Here is a 24,842-nt window from a genome sequence, read left to right on the forward strand (position 1 = left end):
TCCCTGCATAGACGGACATGTGGCGCGTCTTTCCAGACCACAGCATGTCTATTTATCTTGCAGAGACACTCAGTCTCCGCAAGATAAGTTTCACCGTCCAATGTATAGGACGCAATGATTCCGCACGGTTTAGTGAATACATGCGGAATCACCGCGCGTACAAAAGCCGGCAGTGCTTTGGACGGAGTGGACATGTGCTGTGTCCAAAGTGCTGCCGGTTCCTGACCGTGGAAACATACCCTAAGAGTTGACGATCACCAGTGCAATAATTCTCTTCAGCTGGAAAGTATTTCTTGGAGAAGAATCCACAGAGATGATTTCTTAATCAAGAGAAATTTTGTGAGAGAACTGCTCCTACACAAGTAGCAGAGACATCCACTTCAAGGAACAGCAGATTCCAGCTAATTTCGAGAATTACATCCCTTCTGAGTTAAGACCACAAAAGTGACAACCAATTCAGCTTAGTTTTTAATGAACTGGCTTTAATAATTTGCAAAACTGAAGAATCTTTGGAGGGCTTTGAGACCAACAGTTTGTGGCCAATCCATAATAGCGAAACCTTTTCTAGATCCATATGTACACCAGTAGAAGAGATGTTTTATCTGAAGAATAACAGATCATGACGTTCAAAGAGATGCTTCTCTACCCTGGCATAAAGATGGTTTTCTCAGTCTCTTCAGACCAGATTGGATATGAAGGTGGTAAGAGTCTGTAACTGCATTTATACTGAAAGATTGTGAACAGTTTTGTAAAGAATGTTTACTCCTGATAATCTTTCAAAGCATTCGGTGAAATAAACCTTTCTGCAGTGCAAAAAATCATTCTCGAAGGTGCATCATGTAAACAGGACTTCCACTGTCGAGAACAATAGCAGCCTATGCACACTGAATGTTTTGCTTAGAGAAGACATCTGCGAAATCCTGGTAAGCAGCAAGCAAATTGAAAGAAATGGAGGCAGAATAGATTTTCAGTGTGGGTGGTTGAAGAATAGTTTTGAGGCAATTACAAAAAAAAATGCAGATCGCTGCTAGGCGATCTAGTCAGTGACCAATCATTGACTAGAGCATTTAGTCGTAGCTACGAAAGACCTTAAAGGACAAGTAAGCCAGAGGGTTTGTAAAAATCACAGAAGTTTGCAAAGATGAATTCATTATAGGGACTAGTGTCTAAATATCAGTTCATGATGCTCACCGCAAATGATGGGTTAATCAACAGTTCTTGAGGAACAGTAGGTTCTAATTGTAGAAATCACTGGAATCTGAGGAGATAATAATAACAGAAGACACCAGATGGGGGCAAACGCCAAACTGCTACAGAACATATTACAATCTTAATTCTCAGACACTTGGGTGTGTCCAAGTGGGCCAAAAAAATACCAGTCATCTTACCGTGGGTGTAGAGGGTACTGTGGAGGAATTCACTTTGGGGTTATTATACTGTGTGGGGGCACGTTTGTTGTCATTATATATTATTATCTGTATTCAAGGTTTTCTATCGTTTGTTATTACATATTTAAATTAGGCCATTGGGCCATATGCTTTTTACATATTATATTATTCCAATATTTTATTCCAAGGTCTATTAATTAAAAGGTACATAGTTCGTGGGACACCTCCTTTACTTTCGTTTCCATATGAAAAGGTTCATCGCTATATATATATATATATATATATATATATATATATATATATATATATATATATATATATATATATATATATATATATATATATATTATATATTTTTTTTAAATTCGTTTATTAACCACAAAATAAATTGTACAATATACACATTTATATTCGTTATTGTGAATACAATACAATGTAGAGTAAACATATTTGTATGCATTATTGGATACGGAGGAAAATGCGTACTCTTATTTATGTCCAAAATAATACTTGTAATCTATAAAGTATTATAAAAAAGGACAACCAATTGTGCATATCAGATCCTTTACCCCATTCATATAAACTATATAAGTAGAAACATGAAACCATGAATATACAAAGTTCCCAAACTACAACCATGATAACTACTATTTCGCCGCTTAATACCTTACATTGTACTTTTCTCTGTGCAATGCCTCCAAAACAAAAAAGAAAAACCTTATCTCCCTGTACTGATACCAAATCATTATGAGTTTATAGAGTAAATTGGGAAGAGTTCCATCTGTCCCAAATTTTATCAAATTTACCCGGACATCCTCTGTTCTGATACACTGTACGCTCGTATGGGATAACCGAGTTCACCAACTCAATCCAAGCTCTAAGGGAGGGACCTGAACCCCCCATCCACCGTAACGCCAATACTTTACGTGCCATTAAAAGCGTCTCCCGTAGAAAGATCCCAACATAATGATCTCAAGTCTCCTCATCCCATACCCAAACAAATCAACGGTTCAAGAGGAACAGGAGTAGATAATAAAGATATTAATAATGATGTCACCTCTTTCCAGTAGTGGAGAATAATAGGACACTTCCATATCATGTGGATAAAATCAGCATCTAATGAGTGACATCGCATACATTCTGATGATTGGAATCGACCCATCCTAAAAAGTCATTTCGGAGTCAAATATGATTGATACACTCTATATAACTGGGTCATCCTGTTGTTAATTGATGGGGACACCCTGATTGGAGATTCTAGAATCTCTTCCCAGTCCTCTTCTTGCACATCAGGGATAAGTCCCTCCCACTTCCCCTTGATAGATCTTAGGGTATGTGCACACGTTGCGGATTTCTTGCAGAAATTTCCTGAAGAAAACCGGAAATTTTCTGCAAGAAATCCGCATTTTTTTTTTTTGCGTTTTTTTCTGTTTTTTTCGCGTTTTTTTCGCATTCTGCAAGCGTAATTAGCTTGCAGAATGCTAAAGTTTTCCAAGCGATCTGTAGCATCGCTTGGAAAACTGACTGACAGGTTGGTCACACTTGTCAAACATAGCGTTTGACAAGTGTGACCAACTTTTTACTATAGATGCAGCTTATGCAGCATCTATAGTAAAAGATAGAATGTTTAAAAATAATAATAAAAATAAAAAAAATGCTTATACTCACCCAGACATCTCCTCAGCGGCGTCCGTTCCTCTTCCTATAGCTGGTCTGTGCGCACAGGACCTTCCGTGACGTCACGACCAATCACAGGACAGTGACGTCATCGGCAGGTCTTTCACCGCACACCAGCTACAGGAACCGAAGCGACAGCGTGCAGTGGAGGCGGGAAGACATCGAGGGTGAGTATAGGACTATTTTTTTATTTTAATTCTTATTTTTTACCACTTATATGGTGCCCAGTGCGTGGAGGAGAGTCTCCTCTCCTCCACCCTGGGTACCAACCGCACATAATCTGCTTACTTCCCGCATCGTGGGCACAGCCCCGTGCGGGAAGTAAGCAGATCAATGGACCCCTAGGTGTGCGGAATCCCCTGCAATTCCGCATTTTAATGAACATGTTGCTTTTTTTTCCGCGATGCGATTTTTCCGTGGAAAAAAAGGCTACATTTGCACAAAAAATGCGGAATACACTTAAAATAATAGGAGGCATATGTTAGCGTTTTTTTCGCGTTTTTATCATGTTTTTATAGCGAAAAAACGCGAAAAATACTTAACGTGTGCACATGGCCTTACTGCAGACTCAACTCCCACTGATAGCATATAAGTATACAAAGAGAAAATAAGGCCCTGAGGACCCTGCGAGTTAAGAGTTCCTATCAAAGGCAGAGATGAGATTGCTCGGCCTGCACCTACACCTCTTATATAAGACTGAAAAGCTGATCTTAGCTATAGGTAACAAAAAAATGGGATCTCGGGATAGTGTATTTAGCCTGTATTTTTTCAAAAGACATGAAGGTCCCGTGGTCATATAAATCGCCCACCGAGGAGACACCATATGAAATCCAAAAATCAGTTGATGGGTGGTCCAGCAACGCCAGAAAATAATTGTTTTTCCAGAGGGGCATTTCAGCTATAATATCTTTAAATCCAATAACTTTTTTAATTTGTTTCCAAATTGAGCGTGCGAGTCGAAGCATAGGCAACAAACGGGGAACGTTAATTTTTTCTAATTCCAGGAAGCTCAGCGGACAGTCAATCCGGGCAGAGTAAAGCAAATGGCTTTCAGAATTAGGAAGATTAGGCACCCATTTACATATCCCTCTAGCCCGTCTTGCCAGATAGTACAAAAAAAAATCCGGTAACGCCACACCACCCCCCTGTTTAGGTCTCTGTAGAACAGACAACTTAAGTTTAGGCCTAGCTTTCCCCCATATAAAAGACGTGATTTGGGAGTTCAAATTTGCGAAAAAGGACTTGGGTATTAAGACAGCACTGTGTTGAAGGCAATATCTGAGCTTAGGGAGCAATATCATTTTAATTAGATTAATGCGACTGGCAACGGATAGTGGGAGTTTACTCCAAATTGTAAATTTAGATTTGACGAAGTCTAGTGGGTAAACATTAAATTGTAGGTCGGATTCACCAGTTTATATATAGGCCCGAGTATTTACTAAATTTGTCTATAGTGGCAATTACCTGTGATAATGTTTCCTCTGCCCTGTCCATAAATATCACCATGTCATCAGCATATAGACCAATGGTGTCCACACGGCCTGCTATATCAATACCTCTAATATTAGGGGAAGATCTTATGCGTATTGCCAACGCCTCTATCACGAGAGCGAAAAGAGTCGTGGAAAGGGGGCACCCCTGACGGGTCCCCCTACCCTATATAATGAAAAGGACTCGGAAATGGAATTATTTACAATTATACGAGCTTTAGGTTTCATGTATAGTATATTAACCCACTTTATAAATTTATCACCAAAACCATACCTTTGCAAACACACAGACAAAAAGGGCCACTCAAGAGAATCAAAGGCCTTGGCCGCATCCTGCGACGCCAATGCCCAACTATTGTCCGGCACCAAAGAACTATATTGGATTATCGACTGAACTCGCCTAATATTAATAGAAGTACTCTTACCGGGCATAAAGCCAGTGTGGTCTGGATGTATAAGGTCCAGTAAACCGAATTCAATCTGATGGCCAATACTTTAGTAAAGAGTTTGTAGTCTACATTTACCAATGATATGGGGCGAAAAGATCCACAGTCCAAAGGGTCCTTCCCCTCCTTCCTAAGCACAATAATGTTTGCCTCATAAAAGGTTTTGGGCATAGCTCCTCCCTCCCAAATCCCCCGAAACACCTTCAATAGAAGTGGTGCTAGTATGTCCCGGTATTTCCTATATAACTCGATGGGAAACCCATCCAGCCCAGGAGCCTTCCCAGAGGCCATGTCCGCCATAGCATACTTTATCTCCTCCAAGGTAAATTCAGCATCCAGAGAGGTCCGCTGGGCAGGGCTCAATGCGGGGAACGTTATATCTGATAAATAGTCTAGGTATTCTAAAATACTAAAATCGCTCTTAGACTTATATAACGATTTACAGTAGTCACAAAAACAATTAAGTATTTTTTCAGTCGAGGTTCCCAATGCGCCATCTGGTGCACGAATCTGTAGTATTGTATTAGATGTATTATGTTGGCGCACCAGAAAGGCCAAAAATTTACTAGCTTGATTTCCCAGTTCAAAATAGGACTGACGAGTGAAGAATAATTTACGTTTAGATTTGTATGTTGAGCATATAACCTTTGAGAAGCTAGCCATTCTATTCTATGTTCATCATTATATTTGATAAAAAAATGTCTACAATTGAGGTTTTTCCTTAACAAATATCAAGGTTGGCCCTCAACTTTTTCCAAGATTTTAATTTTATCCCTCTGTGTATTCGAGATTGGCATCCCTGCTATAGGGGGTCTGAATTATTATTGATGTCCCACACTTTTCCTTACTTTTCCATGTTTTGTTCCTGGGTGACACAATAGAAGCAGGGTCATATAGAGATAGCCGTCATTGAGTGGGGGCGCCATATCGTATCATATTAGGATGACAACCTCCGCGGTTAGGAAGGGAAGTCAAATATTGTGATTTTAGTCCACAATCACCTCCCTGTTTCTTGACCCCAGTGTTATCATATTATTTTGTTTCTCTACAAAAGTATTGTTTGCATCTATATATTGTGTGTATATACCTAGTTTTTAATCAATTTCTAATAAAAGGATAAGTTTTATAGGTTATAACATCAGTTATAAATGTATATTAGGGCCCTATAATGAGAGTCTATCAGATTGCAGCCGATCCCTCGCTTCCTCTTCATGTTCAATCCATACATAGGCGAGAACAATGACGCCAGTTCTGATTGGGTGCCGGGGTCATGTATCACATCACCGAGATCCCTGGGGAGAGGGAGTGCTGACACCACAGGAATGACAGGTGAGTATAGGCTTTTTTACTTTATCGGGGCCCAACATTTAGTTCAAGAAGGTGTGTGTTTTAGTAGTGGACAACCCCTGCTGCATCTAGTGTGCTATGACCAATGCTTGAGACAATCATTATTGCACAATGATAAGTAGGTGGGCGGTGTTTTTTAATCTGACAGACAATACATTTAATTTCAATTAGCAATGTAACAAACTGGAAACCCCCTCTAATATGTTTTAACTAACATTGTTGTGCATAGTTAAATTAGTGACAAAATGTAGAATTGGTGGAGAAAGGTTGAAATTGACGGACCTAGGTCTTTTTTCAACCTATGTAACAGTCATGAGCAAAAAACGAAGTACATCCCGTTTGAAGTCTATGGTTTTATGTATCAGGATGTAATAAAAAAAATCTGCTCCTTTAGAATGTCCTAAAATTAGGTAAATAGAACCTGAGAAGAACATGACAAATTACACTTGTTCACTATTTACTAAAAACTAGGCCAAAATGCAGAAGCACTGTGTGGAAAAAATAAGTACACCCCATGAACCAACAGCTTGTAGAACAATCTCTACCAGCAATAACTTGAAGTATTTGGTTTCTGTAAAGCTTTATCTGTTTCTCACATTGTTCTAGGGGAATTTTTTTGCCCAGTGTTCTCTACAACATTGCTTAAAAGGAATCTGTCAGCATGATCCATCCTTCTGAACTGTTATGGTCATGTTGCTCTCTGAAAGATGATGTCATCCATACCTTTACTTATGCAATATATTGGTTTCTGACTGAAAAATTGCTACTATAAATCATATGCAAACGAGGCTTACGTGCTCTGGGAGTGTCTAAGCACTTCCAAGCCTCCGCCTCCCATTCACTTTCATTCATTTTTACCTTTTCTGTGTTTTTGAGTGAGGTTTTCCAATTCCATTGTGAATCTCTGGGTTGTGGCTCACCCTTAGGCCGGGGTCATACTTGTGTGTCCATTGCGAGAAACTCGCATCAATACCCATCACTGCTGTCGGCACTCGGGACCGGAGCGTTCAGCTGCATGTATTTCTATGCAGCCGCATGCCCCGATCCCGAGTGCCGACGGCAGTGCCGGTATTGATGCGAGTTTCTCGCAATGCACACGCAAGTGTGACCCCGGCCTTATGCTGTGTGTCACAGTCCGAGTACAGACCATGATACACGGACTATCTGCAGGTCTTCTGAGCTCCACAGCCTAATAGGACATGTTCATGTAATATACAATAAAACTTGGGGTCAAATGTGATAAATACTCTTAAATGAGTTTGATATAGATTTATATATTGCAGATATAATGTTTTATGCTTCCATTATTGGCAGTGATTACAATACCAGAATAATGGATGACTTTCCAGCTATATGTCTTGACCTGTTGTAATTAAAATGACAAAATCTCACAAAAGACAAATTAGACATTAATTTGAAAGTAGTTGATCGAACCAAGCAGCATCTTAATTTGGTTTGGGAATTTGGCAAGTTGTGGATAAACCCAACGTAGTGAACCAAGGAGCAAATCATCCTGACAGCAGTATGGAGCCTGAGGCCAGACTAAGCCCACCTGGGAGTAGAGGTTTGAGGTTACGGTGGAGAAAAAAATTGTTCTGCACTGCCAGCTATATCCTCTAGGAGATGCAAAAGTCCCACAAATAAAATAATATACCTTATTGTGGTTCTGTATAGTTTCTTTGCACACACAGTTTTTTTCTGGTTCTTTATTTTACTTTATTTTTTAAAAAATTTCTACCATTTTTCTTTTGTGACATTTTGAAAAATTGTTTTTTTATCTTATATATAAAAAAAATTCTGTAAGAAAAATGCCAGCAAAATACCATGCCTAAAGCACGCTGCAATTTGAAAAACAAATAATACTAAAAATACACTGAAGTACAATGCATTCAGCCCCTTCTACCCCCACACTGCGCTGTATGTAGTGAAACTTAAATGACATAAAAAATGCTGCAAAAATGAATCACATAGAAGCAGAAGAAATAATGCAGCATGCAGTAATACTGTTTTCTGGTACAATCAAGAGGGAAAAGCTGAAGGCATCTTTCACACTTCCGTCTTTTCAGATCCGTTGCAATGCGTCGTTTTGGGAAAAAAACGGATCCTGCAAATGTGCCCGCAGGATCCGTTTTTTCCCTATAGACTTGTATTAGCGATGGATGGCCACACGTCGCAACCGTCGTGCGACGGATCCGTCATGTTTTGGTGGACCGTCGTCTGAAAAAAACGTTCAATGTAACGTTTTTGTCTGCGTCGGGAAAACGTGTCGCGACGGATCCTGCGGCATACGTCGTTGACTAGAATGGAAGCCTATGGACGCAGAATCCGTCGTGACACGTCGTATGATGGAATCCAGTGCTTGAATCCGTTTTTTTACACTGAGCATGCTCAGAATCAGGAATTTGTAGCCAATTGGGCAGACAGGCCCCAAATCTATATAAACCTGGCCTGGGGCGTCACCCCCGAATGTGTCAGCAAGACTCCTGCCAGCCTGAAGACAGCCAGCCAGTCAATATATTGGTTTCCCTATTTTCCAGTAGCCAATCACATTTGGGAGACTCCCATTTTTAGGCATGGAAAACGGATCCGTCAAAAAAACTGATGAAACGGATGGTAAAAACGGACAAAATGGATGCATCAGATCCAGTTTTTCGACGGAACCGTCTAGTGGATCTGTCGAAATACTGGATGCGTTGCATCCGTTTTTCACTATTTTTGGCGCATCCGTCGATACGTCACGCCGACGCATTGTGACGGATTAAAAAAAACGGAAGTGTGAAAGTAGCCTAAGAGACAGAGGATTCGCTCCGCTGCGCAAATCCAGTGGCATATGTGGTGAGTGCTACTCACTTTTTAGAATGAGTATAAGAACCATATAATCTATGTAAAGAGTGCAGCACCTTTGGAAACACATTGCACTACATATATGCACTGATGCTGAATCACAGCTTGCATTTATACCTCAGAGCAGCATTCACAATTCTTGATATTGTCATTAACATTCATTGTACTGTGACAATTAGGTTTACAGATTACTGTATGGAGCTTGGTGAAGTGATTGCCACATTGCTAATCTTCAGTGTAATCACTTCGCAGATAATGAAGTAACATGCAATGTTGTATGATTTAAAGGGAATCCGTCAGAACGATCCACCCCCCCAAACTGTGTATATGGCCATATTGCTCGCTGAAAGATAATGTCATCCACACCTTTATTGATGCAATCTGTTACTCCCTGTCTGAAAAAATGCCGATTCCATCTGCCTTATTTTAATGAATGGCTCTGGCGGGGTCACATCCAAATCTCATTTTTGGGGGTTTAGATAGAACCCTTAATTCAATTAGGAACATGTGGTCCAAATGTAATGTGAACAGGCCCAGGGACAGACATATCATTGGTGCAATCTGTGCAGTCACACAGGGGCCCTATAGGTACAGAGCCCACTACCAGCTCCAAAGCTGGTGGAATTGTGCATTATGATGAGCTTTTGGGCTGCAATGGACGCCATTATTGTTTTCGCACAGGGGCCCTCTTCTGGCTGTGTCAGCTCCTGAACAGGCTGTAACATAATCATTCCTGCACATCTGTGCCATTTTCTTATTACTGAAACCACTCACACTCTTGACAAGCCAGTCTTTTGTCCTGTTCCTATGATTGCTGCTGATGGAGGAGCACTTGGCTATACATGTTATTCAGTGTATGTTCACGTGTCCCTCTATCAGCAGCCATTTAATCATTGAAAACTGACTGATCAGCAGACCTAGCTTCAGCAATATGGAAATGGTACAGAACTACAGAAAGGACTATATTAATAAGTTTCTGATGTTTATACCGTATGCTATATAACATGCATTTCTGAACATTACCCTTATGGCCAAAAGGAAATTTGTCAGGAAGATCACCTTCGAATACAACTCTCCCTGACTTTATTCTCACCTTTCTATGTGTGACACTCGATTCAAAGAAAGCTGACATCTTGTTCTAGTATCGGACAACACCTTTAATTTAAGAACATAATTTAAAAGTGAAAAAGTAGTGTAATGAAAACAACAATTTTTTTCCCAGGCTAGTGGGCTCACAGGGGTCAGTAATAATACACATAAGGCCAGAGTCACACTAAATGTATGAAAAATTGGTCCGAGTCTCCATGCCGAGAGTCGCACAAGTGTAATGCATGTGTCATGCGAATACAATCCGATTTTTCACACCTAGCATCCGACATACAACCGATTGCATTGTAATTGCTATCTGATTGCAATGCGATTTTAAAGGGAATCTGTCACCCCAAAAATGGCCTATAAACTGAGGCCACGGACATCAGGGGCTTATCTACAGCATTCTGTAATGCTGTAGATAAGCCCCCTATGTATCCTGAAAGATAAGAAAAATACATTATACTCACCCAGGGGAAGTCCCGCTACGGTCCGATCCGATGGGCGTCGCGGTCCGGATCCGGCGCCTCCCATCTTCATACAATGTCGTCCTCTTCTTGCCGCGGCTCCTGCGCAGGCGTACTTTGTCTGCCCTGTTGAGGGCAGAGCAAAGTACTGCAGTGCGCAGGCGCCTGGAAAGGTCAGAGAGGCCCAGTGCCTGCACTGCAGTACTTTGGTCTGCCCTCAACAGAGCAGACAAAGTATGCCTGCGCAGGAGGCGCGGCAAGACGACAAGAAGAGGACGTGATTGTATGAAGATGGGAGGCCCCGGACCGGACCGCAACGCCCATTGGACCGAACCGCAGCGGGACCACACCTGTTTTTCTTATCTTTCAGGATACATCGGGGCTTATCTACAGCATTACAGAATGCTGTAGATAAGCCCCAAATGGCAGTGGCCTTAGTTTATAGACCATTTTTGAGGTGACAGATTCCCTTTAACATCAGCTTTTACATAGAGCAATTCTCTATGTCATTTACACATTGTTTTCAAAGGAAATATTCATCAAAACACACACACACATACATATACATACATACATATACATATACATATATATATATATATATATATATATATATATATATATATATATATATATATATATATATATATACACAGCTCTGGCGAACATTAAAAGTCCACCACATCAAAACCCTGTCATGGGCAGCCCAATCTCCAGACCTGAACCCCATTGAAAACCTCTGGAATGTAATCAAGAGGATGATGGATAGTCATAAGCCATCAAACAAAGAAGAACTGCTTACAGTTTTGCACCAGAAGCAGTGTGAAAGACTGGTGGAAAGCATGCCAAGACGCATGAAAGCTATGAATAAAAATCATGGTTATTCCACAAAATATTGATTTCTAAACTCTTTCTGAAACAAAACATTAGTATTGTTGTTTCTAAATGATTATGAACTTGTTTTCTTTGCATTATTTGAGGTCTCAAAGCACTGGGTTCTTTTTTAATTTTGAACATTTTTCTTTGTCAGAAAAAAATACAAAATTTATTGCTTGGAAATTCGGAAACATGTTGTCAGAAGTTTATAGAATAAAAGAACAATTTACATTTTACTCAAATATATACCTATAAAGAGAAAAATCAGACAAACTGAGCATTTGTCAGTGGTCTCTTATTTTTTGCCAGAGATGTATATAAAAAGATAGAATAAAAGCTGACAATTAATGTGTCGCGTACAGTAAAATCACAGAGTAATAGGTTAGCATAAAATAGATAGAATAGATACAGGTGCGTCTCACAAAATTAGAATATGATCAAAAAGTTAACATATTTCAGTTCTTCAATACAAAAAGTGAAACTCCTATATTAGTCATTACAGGGTGATCTATTTTGAGTGTATACTTCTGTTAATGTTGATGATTATGGCTTACAGCCAATGAAAATCCAAAAGTCATTATCTCAGTAAATTAGAATAATTTACAAAAAACACCTGCAAAGGCTTCCTAAGCATTTAAAAAGGTCCCTTAGTCTGTTTCAGCAGGCTCCACAATCTCGAGGAAGACTACTGACTAGACAGAAGTCCAGAAGGCAGTCATTGACACACTCCACAAGGAGGAAAAGCCACATAAACTCATTGCTAAAGAAGATGGCTTATCAGAGTGCTGTATCCAAGCTTATTAATGGATAGTTGAGTGGAAGGAAAACGTGTGGTAGAAAAAGGTTCAGAAGCAACTGGGATAACTGCAGCCTTGAAATGATTGTTAGGAAAAGACCATTCAAAAAATTGGGGGAGATTCACAAGGTGTGGACTGCTGCTGGATTCATTGCTTCAAGAGCCACCACACACAGATGTATCCAGAACATGGGCTACAAGTGTCGCATTCCTTGTGACAAGCTATTTTTGACCAATAGACAATGCCAGAAGCGTCTTACCTGGGCCAAGGAGAAAAAGAACTGTGCTGTTGTTCAGTGGTCCAAGGTGTTGTTTTCAGATGAAAGTAAATTTTGCATTTCATTTGGAAATCAAGGTCACAGAGTCTGGAGGAAGAGTGGAGAGGCCACAATCCAACTGCTTGAGGTCTAGTGTGAAGTTTCCACAATCAGTGATGGTTTGTGGAGCCATGTCATCTGCTGGTGTAGGTCCACTGTGTTTTATCAAGACCAAAGTCAGCGCAGCCATCTACCAGGAAATTTTAGAGCACCGCATGCTTTTTTTTTTCTGCCGACAAGCTTTTTGGAGATGGACGTTTCATTCTCCAGCAGGACTTGGCACCTGTCCACACTTCCAAAATTACCAATACCTGGTTTAAAAATAACAGTATCACTGTGCTTGATTAGCCAGCAAACTCGCCTGACCTTAATCCCATAGAGAATCAATGGGGTATTATCAAGAGGAAGATGAGAGACACCAGACCCAACATTGCAGATAAGTTGAAGGCTGTTATTAAAGCAACCTGGGATTCCATAACACCTCAGCAGTGCAATAAGCTGATCGCCTCCATGCCACGCCGCATTGATACAGTAATTGATGCAAAAGGAGCCCCGAACAAGTATTCAGTGCATTTACTGAACAAACATTTCAGTAGGCCAACATTTCGGATTTTAAAATCATTTTTCAAGCTGTTGTTATAAAGTATTCTAATTTACTGAGATAATGACTTTTGGGTTTTCGCTGGCTGTAAGCCATAATCATCAACATTAACAGAAATAAACACTTGAAGTTGATCATTCTGTTTGTAATGACTCTATATAATATTTGAGTTTCACTTTTTGTATTGAAGAACTGAAATAAATTAACTTTTTGATGATATTCTAATTCTGTGAGAAGCACCTGTATATACACATAGAATACATAGTGCAGCTGTATCCTCGCTGTGCAGTGATAAGGCATTGACCCCTTTAATGTACAGCGTACTCACAGAAAGTAAATCGGATTCTCCGGATCGCATCTGGGAAAACAAAGACAGTCTGTGAATTTGTTACCATGGGCGACTGCACCACTGTGTGCGCTGAGGGTGCCAGGCCTTTTGGCTCCGCTTGGCCCTGTGTTGTCTCACACAGATAGTGCTCTGCGGGGCTGTTTGCTCTGCCTATTTGCAAGACCAAAACTGACACACTCAACCCTCTGCTGCAGGGGTTTTTACAAAAGAGCCTGTGGCCATCAGCCACATAGAAAACCCGGGGCCGGGGAGGAAACTGACTACCCCGCTGCCATCCTGTAGGCCGTTTCAAAAATAAAAGCCCAGAACAGGTTTTCTTATATCTACCCTGGACACATAGCATGCCCAAGACCAATACTCAGTTTTATTTTGCATTGCAATTACAGCTATGCCTGTGACTGCAATGCACTCCCACGGCCTCCATATGCTTGTTTGTACATCGTAGGGGACACATAGCGACCCTCACACATAACAACGGTTACTGCCTCACAATAGATATATAGATGGTTACACAATATATATATATATATATATATATATATATATATATATATATATATATATATATATATATATATATATATATATATATATATATATATATATATATATATATACAGCTCTGGCAAAAATTAACAGACCAAAATGATGAGTTTGTCTGATTTTTCTCTTTATAGGTATATTTTTGAGCAAAACGTAAATTGTTCTTTTAGTCTATAAACTTCTGGCAACATATCTCCAAATTCCCAAACAATAAATTTTGTTTTTTCTGAAAAGGAGAAATGGTCAAAATAATAGTAAAAAGAAAACAAGTTCATAATCATTTGGAAACAACAATACTAATGTTTTTACTCAGGAAGAGTTCAGAAATCAATATTTTGTGGAATAACCATTATTTTTAATCACAGCTTTCATGCTTCTTGGCATGCTTTCAACCAGTCTTTCACACTGCTTCTGGCGGGCAACAATTTAAGCAGTTCTTCTTTGTTTGATGGCTTGTGACTATCCATCATCCTCTTGATTACATTCCAGAGGTTTTCAATGGGGTTCAGGTCTGGAGATTAGGCTGCCCATGCCAGGGTTTTGATGTGGTGGTCTCTTAATTTTTGCCAAAGCTGTATATGTATGTATATTACATACATAGATAGATAGATAGAAAGAATAAAAGCAGGCAATTCAGCAGCCGCATAGTGTAAAATCACAGCAAGAGCCGGCAGCATAGAATAGATGGATTGCTTACAGTAAATACAAATAGAATAATACAGATAGCAGTGACAAATACAATTAGTACAGTGTGTGTGCGCTTACTGTAAATGTGTTTAATAAAAGATAATTTTTCTGAAAAAAAAATGGCGTGGGCCCCAGCGTAATTTTCATAACCAACAGAGGGGAAGCCGATGGCTGGGGTCAGATGCTTATAGCATGGGAAGGGGATAGTAACCGTGGAATTTCCCATGCTATTAATATCAGTTCACAGCTGTATACTTACAGTTGTGCTCAAAAGTTTACATACCCGGCTACATTTTTGCTTTCTTTGCCTTTTTTCAGAAAATGTGAATGATAGCACCAAAACTTTTTCTCCATTCATGGTTAGTGGTTGGGTGAAGCCATTTATTGTCAGACTACTGTGTTTTCTCTTTTTAAATCATAATGACAATCCAAAACATCCAAATGACCCTGATCAAAAGTTCACATACCCCATATCTTAATACAGTGTATTACCCTCTCTAACATCAATGACAGCTTGAAGTCTTTTGTGGTAATTGTGGATGAGGTTCTTTATTTTCTCAGATGGTAAAGCTGCCCTTTCTTCTTGGCAAAAAGCCTCCAGTTCCTGTAAATTCTTGGGCTGTTTAGCATTACCTGCATGCTTGAGATCTCCCAAGAGTTGCTCAATGATATTGAGTTCAGGAGTCTGAGATGACCACTCCAGAACCTTCACTTTGTTCTGCTGTAGCCAATGACAAGTCGACTTGGCCTTGTGTTTTGGACTGTTTTCATGTTGGAATGTCCATGTACGTCCCATGCGCAGCTTCTGGGCTGATGAGTGCAAATTTGCCTCCATTATTTGCTGATAACGTGTTGCATTCATCTTTCCTTCAACTTTGGCCAAGTTTCCTGTGCCTTTGTAGCTCACAAATCCCCGAAACATCAACGATCCACCTCCGTGCCTTACAGTAGGAATGGTGTTCATTTTATCATAGGCCTTGTTGTCCTCTCTCTAAATGTAACATTTATGGATGTGGCCAAAAAGTAAAATTTTGGACTCATCACTCCAAATTACCTTGTTCTAGAAGTTTTGAGGTTTGTCTCTGTGCTGTTTTGTGTATTGTAGGCGAGATACTTTGTGGCATTTGTGCAGTAATGTCTTTCTTCTGGCAACTTGACCGTGCAGCCCATTTTTCTTCAAGTGCGTTTTTATTGTGCGTTTTGAAACAGCCACATCGCTAGTTTTCAGGGAGTCCTGTATTTCAGCTGATGTTATTTGTAGGTTTTTCTTTGCATCACAAACAATTTTCCTGGCAGTTGTGGACAACATTTTTGTTGATCTACCTGACCGTGGTTTTGTTTTTACAGAGCCCCTGTTTTTCCATTTGTTAATCACAGTTTTAACGCTGCTGACTGGCATTATTAATTTCTTGGATATCTTTTTGCATCCCTTTCCTGTTTTATATAGTTCAACTACCTATTCCCATGGATCCATTGACAATTCTTTTGCTTTCTCCATGACAATCCAGAAATGTCAATAGCTGGATGAAAGATGCTAGAGTCTGTCTGGATCCCAGAAACTTACTCAGCTTTTATGCACACACACTGATTACAAGCAAACAGGTCACAGGTGAGGATGTTACCTTTAGTAGCCATTCAAACCCATGTGTGTCAACTTCTGTGCATATTATCAGGCCAAAATCACTAGGGTATGTGAACTTTTGATCACAGTCATTTGGATGTTTTGGTTTGTTATTATGATTTAAAAAGAGAAAACACAGTAGTTTGACAATGAATGGCTTCACCCAACCAATAACCATGAGTGGAGAAAAGCTTTTGGTGTTATCATTCATATTCTCTGAAAAAAGGCCAAGAAAGCAAAAATTCTGCCGGGGTATGTAAACTTTTGAGCACAACTGTAGCTTTTACTGGCTATTAAAATGGAGGACCCTAAAAAAATGACGTAGGGTCCTCCTATAATTAATAACCAGCAAAGTCTATGCAGACAGCTTTGGGCTGATATTAATAGCCTAAGAAGGGGCCTTGTATACTGCCCCCAGGCTAAAAATATCAGGTCTCAGCTGCCCCAGAAAAGGCACATCCCTAAGATCTGCCAATTCTGGCACTTAGCCTTGCTTTTCCCACTTCCCCTTTAGTGGTGGCAAGTGGGGTGATAGTTGGGGGGCTGATGTCACCTTTGTATTGTCAGGTGACATCAAGCCCCGAGGTTAATAATGGAGAGGCGTCAATAAGAGACCCCCCATTACTAACCCCAAAGTTACATTGTATGAAAATACAGACACCCAGAATAAAGTCCTTTAATTGAAAGAATGACACAGACTCCTTTAATAAATCTCAATTAAACCATACTTTCTACCTCACCCATTCCACTGATGCCCTTGTCATCTGCAAAAGAGCTAAAAATAAAAAAATAACAATATTCCTCACCTTTCCGCAGAGATGCTGCTAGTCCATTTGCCCCACGACGGGTTTAACTCTGTTATCTCCAGATAACCTTCTGCATGATGTGATCAATATAGCCTGTCATCCAGAAGAAACACTGAGCAACATGTTCTCAGTGTCTCCCTGTGAACTCCTATTCCATGTCTGAGGTCACCGCGAGCGTTAGAAAGTTCTCCTGCTCGGAGTGCCTTCAGACAGGTCCTGCAACTTCACAGCCAATGAACTCACTTGACCTTTCTGACGTCAGCCCAAGTGTCGTGGGAAAATTTCCCACCGTGCTCCGGCTGACGTCAGTTAGGTGAAGTGAGTTCATTGGCTGTGAACTTGCAGGACCTGTCTGACGGCACCGCGAGCAGGAGAACTTTCTCACGCTCGTGGTGCTGTCAGATAGGTAATAGGAGTTCACAGGACAATACTGAGAACATGGTGCTCAATGTTTCTGCTGGATGAAATGCTGTATGGTTGCATCATCCAACCATGCAGCCTATCATCGAGAGGTAGCAGATTTAGACCAGTCGTGGGACAAATGGATTAGCAGCATATCTGAGGAAGGGTGATGAATATTGTCAGGTGACATCAAGCCCCGAGGTTAATAATGGAGAGGTGTCAATAAGAGACCCCCATTACTAACCCATAGTCACATTGTATGAAAATACAATATGTATGAAAATACAGTTAAATACAGTTTTTGTCATACTTTCAATAAAAGGACTTAGTTCTGATCATGGGCAGCACAGTGGCTCAGTGGTAAGCACTGCAGCCTTGCAGCGCTGGAGTCCTGGGTTCAAATCCCACCAAAGACAACATCTGCAAGGAGTTTGTATGTTCTCCCCGTGTTTGCTTAGGTTTCTTCCGGGTACTCCTCCCACAATCCAAAGACGTACTGATAGGGGATTTAGATTGGGAGCCCCATCGGGGACAGCAATGATTGTAACAATGATAATGTGTGCAAACTGTAAAGCTCTGCAGAATATGTTATCGCTATATAAAATTAAAGATTATTATTATTAATTCTGGGTGTCTGTGTTTTCATACAATGTGACTATAGGGTTAGTAATGGGGGCGTCTTATTGATGCCTCTCCATTACTAACCTCAGGGCTTGATATCACCTGACAATAGAAAGGTGACATCAACCCCCCAACTATCATCCCACTTGCCACAGTTACAAGGCAAGTGGGAAGAGCGAGGCTAAGAGCCAGAATTGGCACATCTTAGAGATGCGCTTTTCTGGGGTGGCGGAGACCTGATGTTTTTAGCTTGGGGGAGCCAGTATCCATGGCCCCTTCCTAGGCTATTAATATCAGCCCAAAGCTGTCTGCATAACCTTTGCTGGTTATTAGTTATAGGGGGGCCCTATGTCATTTTTTTAGGGTCCCCCACTTTAATAGCCAGTAAAGGCTTAGTATACAGTTGTGAGCTGATATTAATATCCTGTGAAGCTCCATGGGTATTACAACTTTCCCAGTCTATAAACATCGGCCCACAGCCATCGGCTTTTCCTCTGCTGGCTACGAACATTACTTGGGAGCCCACGACATTTTTTTCAGATAAATAATCTTTTATTAATTAAATATATGTACAGTAAGCTACACACACTGTACTAATTGTATATTTTGTATATTTCAAACCAACAAGAGAACACTGGAAGCATATGTCATAAGTACTTAAAGAACAACAAATTTTAAGTTAATGTTAAGTGCACACAAGACAAATAATCATAAAAGTAACACACATTTTATACCGTCCTCTGAGAGACACACATGCAAAATATAACTGCAGGCACAAGGCCATGCACAGCAACCATACTAAATCTCCAAAAATAGTATCATAATGCACAGAAATAAATATTTATAAGTAAGAAAATGAACAGAGTACTGTATACTAATAGGAATCAGTATAAGGCAAATGGCACAGTGTCCTAAAAAATAGGGAACACTATCACCTCACTATAATATGTATGAACCGATATATAGGAATAGCTACCATTAAAGTAAAGTGCTAAAGTGCTCTGTAAACTCTCTCACATAGCTGCCATCACATAGTTAACAGTACTCTGAACAAAGCTGTGCATAAGGGGCTAATAGCCACACTATGCCCCATATTATGCGCATATAAATGATATAGGAGTATGGATGCAATACATAACCTGTGCGTGCAGTCCTGAAGGCCCCAACACGCGTTTCGCGTCTTGCATACATTCCCCTGGAAGAAGCAAGACGCGAAACGCGCGTTGGGGCCTTCAGGACTGCACGTGAGATGCCCCATAGATCAACACTGGTCCGAGTGCTATGCAATGTTTTCTCGCATAGCACTTGGCTATATTCTACGTTAGTGTGACTCCGGCCTTACTCCGATTTGCTTTTTGTCCTTGGGCATAACATACCTTGGTTAGTTTTAGGCATGATCTGGAGGGAATGTTATTGCTCCTAGATGTCTAATGGGGGGGGGGGGCGGAGGTGTTCATGCATGGACCGGCATCATGAACCCCTGGCAATTAGTTTTCCTGTCTCTGGGAAGCTACAAGTCTCTGCTGATACAGTGGTGCCAGTACAAAGCATATTGTGAAGGGTTGTCGTGTTGACATGCCCCCGTTAAGCTGTAGTTTAGTATTACATGTGTCTGCAGCCCACGACTGATACAGGTATCTGCGTCTAATGCTTATATATTAAAAATGTAATGAATCATTAATTTAGCTGGGAGGGCTGGGATTGTAAAACGCAAATAATCTATCCATTCTGTCATTTCATCCCCGCCCATGTGCCGTCATTGCGCTTATTGCTGTGCATTTCATTTATGCCGCTCTTTATTGTGTTGCAAAGTGTTATTTTGTCAGCATCGCCACCCACCAGTGTCCGGTATTCGCAGAAACTCATGAGCGTACTTCGGCAGTTTTGTATGTACTTGGCACACACATATAGACTTGCCTGTGGGCCCCTATTTAATCATTTGTGCTCTAGTAATTTACTGGCTTAGAGGCTTCTGCTGTTGTGGAAACAAGTGTAGCAGACTTTCTATAATCTTAGCCCCCAGGATATTGTATACTTAATTCAATTCTCTATCTGTGTTGTCTTTTTAATGTTTGTCCACTGTTTTCTTCTGTTCTGATGGCTGCCCTTCGGATAGGCTGACCTCTGCTCTCCAAATGACATCCTGCAATTGAATATTCGGCACACTCAAAAGACAGTCGATGCCCTTCTGGTCGTGGGAGAGAAAATCCCACCTTCATCTCCTTTCTTATCCTCCTGGGACCTGATAGGCTTTTTTCTCTTGCACATGCTCTTTTTTGTATTGATGTATCTAAGCTATCATTGGAATGCAGTGTCGGCATAACCTCCTTGCATGCGCACACTTGCAACCCTAGCTCTGGATCTTTGAAGGTACACATCTTATTCTCCTTTAGCTTCTGCTTTTAAGGCACTTTCTGTGGCTTCAATGGTTTTTCTAGCTGCTCCACAGTGTATGTGTTGACTGTCACAATGTCTGTGAGGTTAAAGGCAACTAGGAACAGTTTAGTTTACATTTTAGGCTCTTTGGAATTTTACATTTTATCTTAGGAAAAAGCAATGGCCAGATGTTACATGGTGGAGAATGAGAATTTATAACATCCCTTTACACTGGCTTCCGCTCTGCACCATGCCCCATCGGATACCACTTTTTTTGTGGTTATGACACAAATTTTCTGTTGATTTCTTTTATGAAAACTACAGCATTGAATCCATATAGTGATCATGTAGTTTTCTACCGCACATGCACCTCTATCAGACCAGAGTAAGAGATGTTTCACATTTTTGGAATGGATATATAGGGGATAGTCCCTTTCGCAGGTTCACATATGGGAAATTGATATGTAAAAATTGTTATCACAGTTAAGGCTCGCTCACACTGGCATATAATACGGAGGAGCCCAATGGGACAATATCTTGCATTGCACTCTGACCAGTGTTCTTCATTGAGGTCTGAGTAGGTCTCCAAATTTTTTGTCAAGCCGATTCGGCATGAGAAAAAATGTTGGGATTGGCCGCTCACCCATTCAAGTCATTGGGTGTGTACAAAACATTGGACTGCATTTGCATGTCATCCAAGTGCAGTCCAACAGGCAATGGAGAAGAAGGAGACATTAATCTCTCCTGCTTCTCCCCACTTGTGATCCAATTCTCGCATGCGAGAGGTCGGGTCACAGTGCACTGACACTTAGTGCACGCTCGCAGCTGAATTTGAGCTGAGTGTCATTAGCATCTTCCATCAGATGCTATATGCTAATGTAATTCCGACCTTAGTAAAATTATACTTTTGTTTGTTTGTTTTATTTAATTTCACATTAATGAGCATTTTGTGGACATCAAAAATTGCTTTTTGCTTTCATTATCTCAATCTAATAAAAAAAAACCCCTGCAAACTTTAAGGGTATGTTCACACAAGTTAGAAAAAAATATGCAATTTGTGTTGCCAAGTTTGTTTCAGATTTCACCCTGTGGATGAAATCCACTGTAAAAAGCACAAAGAATGGCATAGGTCAGTTTTCTGCTCAGAAATTATGTGCAGCGCTTGGTGCTACTGTAATCTGTTGCAGATTTTCCAGCAGCCAAAGGGCTCATGCTCATGACCATGTTATGGGTCAGAGTGTTATCCAACAAAACATCAGATCGCACCTGGACCAATGTTATTCAATGGAGCTGTGCACATGTCCGATTTTTCTTTTAAAAAAAAAAATCACAGCATGTCCGTAGTTTGATCCGATATTTGGATCGTACTCGGCCATGCAAGTCAATGAGTGCGTTTGAAACGTCGAACTGCACTCCGATCACATCAGAGAGCAGTCCGATTTCCATGGACTGACAGAAATCAGAAGATACAAAAGAGCACAGTGAGGTCAAAAATACTCTGTTGTAAAAAAATCACAGTAATCAGCAAGTGCTAGTCAAAAGATGTAAAGAAAACAGGGTATTTAGTTGATACGTTTTTTTGCAAAAAAATGTATACTAAGCTGCTCCACCAAATCGTCAAGGTCTACCCTTATAGAGCAGTCCTAACTAATGTATAGAATCCCTATCTGATGTATATAAAACCTGATAATCTGTATAGTACCTGTATAAGCAGGGTTCAGAGAAGGACTATCCATGTGGACATGCAGGATGGAACAGCTTAAATGCAAATGACCCACAGAGGAGTGGTGGACTCCCCAATCTTGTAGAAACAAGAGAACAATTATAGAACCAGAAACACATGGGCCACTTGCACATTGAACAAGTCTGTAGGAACCTGTTCACACCACCAGAAAACTTGAAGACACAAAAGAGCACAGTGAGGTCAAAAATACTCTGTTGTAAAAAAATCACAGTAATCAGCAAGTGCTAGTCAAAAGATGTAAAGAAAACAGGGTATTTAGTTGATACGTTTTTTTGCAAAAAAATGTATACTAAGCTGCTCCACCAAATCGTCAAGGTATACCCTTATAGAGCAGTCCTAACTAATGTATAGAATCCCTATCTGATGTATTTAAAACCTGATCATCTTTTCTGGTTCTAGAAATCAGAAGATGGAGACATTTTTTTTTCTTCATCTTCTCCTCATCCGAGAGAATGGAACACTGTGATCAGAGTTGGATCACAGTGTCATTGGCATAATTGATCCAATTTCTAGGAAAATAAAAAGTGCGCTCATCTGCACCTAGTCAAGTCTAAACAGAAAATCCACTGCAAATCTGCAACCTGTGATCATCCATAATACAGAGACAATAGTAATAAACATCTATCCTTGGCATTATTCAAGTCAAGCTTTGACTGGCCCACAGGAGAACAGGAGAATCCTCCAAAGTAGGCCAACACCCTCTTATATGAGCAGTACATGACACAATACACTTGATTCGCTATGTATAGACAAAGGCAGCCTCTTTTTTTTATTCAAAAATCAACCCATTTTATTGCGATAGAAATTTGTGAATGAGGATAAAGTGATATTTATATGTAGCTGAAAAGTGTGGCCTTGGAGTTGATGTTACTGGTGGGCCATTGGCACCCCAGTCTGACACTATAGAGCTAAAGGAGAATGCAGTAGTTAATGTACATCAGTGATGGGCAACCTTTTGAGCTTGGTGTGTCAAAATTCGCCAAAAAACCGAGCATAACTTGGGTGGTGTGTCACCTTGATAAAAAACCATAATTTTGCGACATGTATAGTTTAAATAACAAATATGTATAATTAGAATTAACTTACCTGCTTAGTGACTTCTTTGTTCATCTGTCAGTTGGTTTCTTTTGTTGGTCTTGCTATTATTTAACTTGTGTGGGGTGCCGTGAACTAAGATAAGTGAGGGGGAGGGGGAATTCTTCCAGTGATGGCGAACCTGTGGCACTCCAGCTGTTGCAAAACTACAATTCCCATCATGTCTTCACAGCCAAAGCCTTTGCTTTGAATGGCCAGCCATGATGGGAATTGTAGTTTTGCAACAGCTGGACTGCCACAGGTTCGCCATCACTGATGCCTCCCTCTCACTTATCTCAGTAATGGCCAATGACACCCCACAGTTCACTGGATGATGGTTGCTGTAGTAGTCACAGGGCCTGCAGACAGCAATCACAGGGCCTCCAGACAGCAATCACAGGGCCTCCAGACAGCAATCACAGGGCCTCCAGACAGCAATCACAGGGCCTCCAGACAGCAATCACAGGGCCTCCAGACAGCAATCACAGGGCCTCCAGACAGCAATCACAGGGCCTCCAGACAGCAATCACAGGGCCTCCAGACAGCAATCACAGGGCCTCCAGACAGCAATCACAGGGCCTCCAGACAGCAATCACAGGGCCTCCAGACAGCTATCACAGGGCCTCCAGACAGCCATCTCCTCAGGCCTCAGAAGTGCAGCCTGGGACTTCTGGTCGGCGCAGCAGGGAGCAGCGCAATGTCGCCCAAACAACACAGATCCGACGCAGAGGCCTGGGACTTCCGGGAGCTGCGCCTGGCCTACCGGAAGTCCCAGGCCTAGACGCTCTGCACCGGAGCTCTGTTGTTTGGACCCACAGACCTCCTGCATGGCATCCGATCCGATAAAAAATCGGATCGGATGCCATTGTTGAGCATTCCGATACCGCAAGTATCGGGTATCGGCCGATATTTGCTGTATCGGAATTCCGATACCGAGATCCGATACTTTTGTGGTATCGGGTATCGGTATCGAAACAACATTAATGTGTAAAATAAAGAATTAAAATAAAAAATATTGCTATACTCACCTCTCCGACGCAGCCTGGACCTCACCGAGGGAACCGGCAGCGTTGTTTGCTTAAAAATCGCGCTTTTCCTTCCTTACGTGAAGTCCCGGCTTGTGATTGGTCGCGCGCCGCCCATGTGGCCGCGACGCGACCAATCACAGCAAGCCGTGACGTAATTTTAGGTCCTTCAGGATTTTAAAATCACGTTCTGGCTTGTGATTGGTCGCGTCGTGGTCACATGGGCGGGACTTCACGTAAGGAAGGAAAAGCGCAA

The 24,842-nt window shown here is 40.9% G+C and overlaps 1 protein-coding gene and 1 long non-coding RNA gene across 8 annotated transcripts in view; one reads left to right on the forward strand and one right to left on the reverse strand.

The window, feature by feature from the left end:
• LRCH1 (leucine rich repeats and calponin homology domain containing 1) overlaps positions 1–24,842 on the forward strand; it is a 326,296-nt gene that overhangs the window by 243,741 nt on the left and 57,713 nt on the right. For 5 of the 7 annotated variants that reach the window (XM_077297385.1, XM_077297382.1, XM_077297386.1 and 2 more), the window contains one exon: positions 20,484–20,690. The exons of the other annotated variants lie outside the window; for them this stretch is intronic. In XM_077297385.1, coding sequence (XP_077153500.1) covers positions 20,484–20,690 — 207 coding nt within the window. Of the gene's footprint in view, positions 1–20,483; positions 20,691–24,842 lie in introns of those variants that run through there. 7 annotated transcript variants of the gene reach the window in all.
• The window catches only part of LOC143816690 (uncharacterized), a 142,495-nt gene that overhangs the window by 58,981 nt on the left and 58,672 nt on the right, over positions 1–24,842 (reverse strand). The window contains exon 2 of the long non-coding RNA XR_013223979.1: positions 1,192–1,258. This is a non-coding gene — a long non-coding RNA (uncharacterized LOC143816690). The remainder of the gene's footprint in view (positions 1–1,191; positions 1,259–24,842) is intronic.

The sequence above is a fragment of the Ranitomeya variabilis genome, chromosome 3 (assembly GCF_051348905.1).
Source record: "Ranitomeya variabilis isolate aRanVar5 chromosome 3, aRanVar5.hap1, whole genome shotgun sequence".
In the NCBI taxonomy this organism is placed as follows: domain Eukaryota; kingdom Metazoa; phylum Chordata; class Amphibia; order Anura; family Dendrobatidae; genus Ranitomeya; species Ranitomeya variabilis.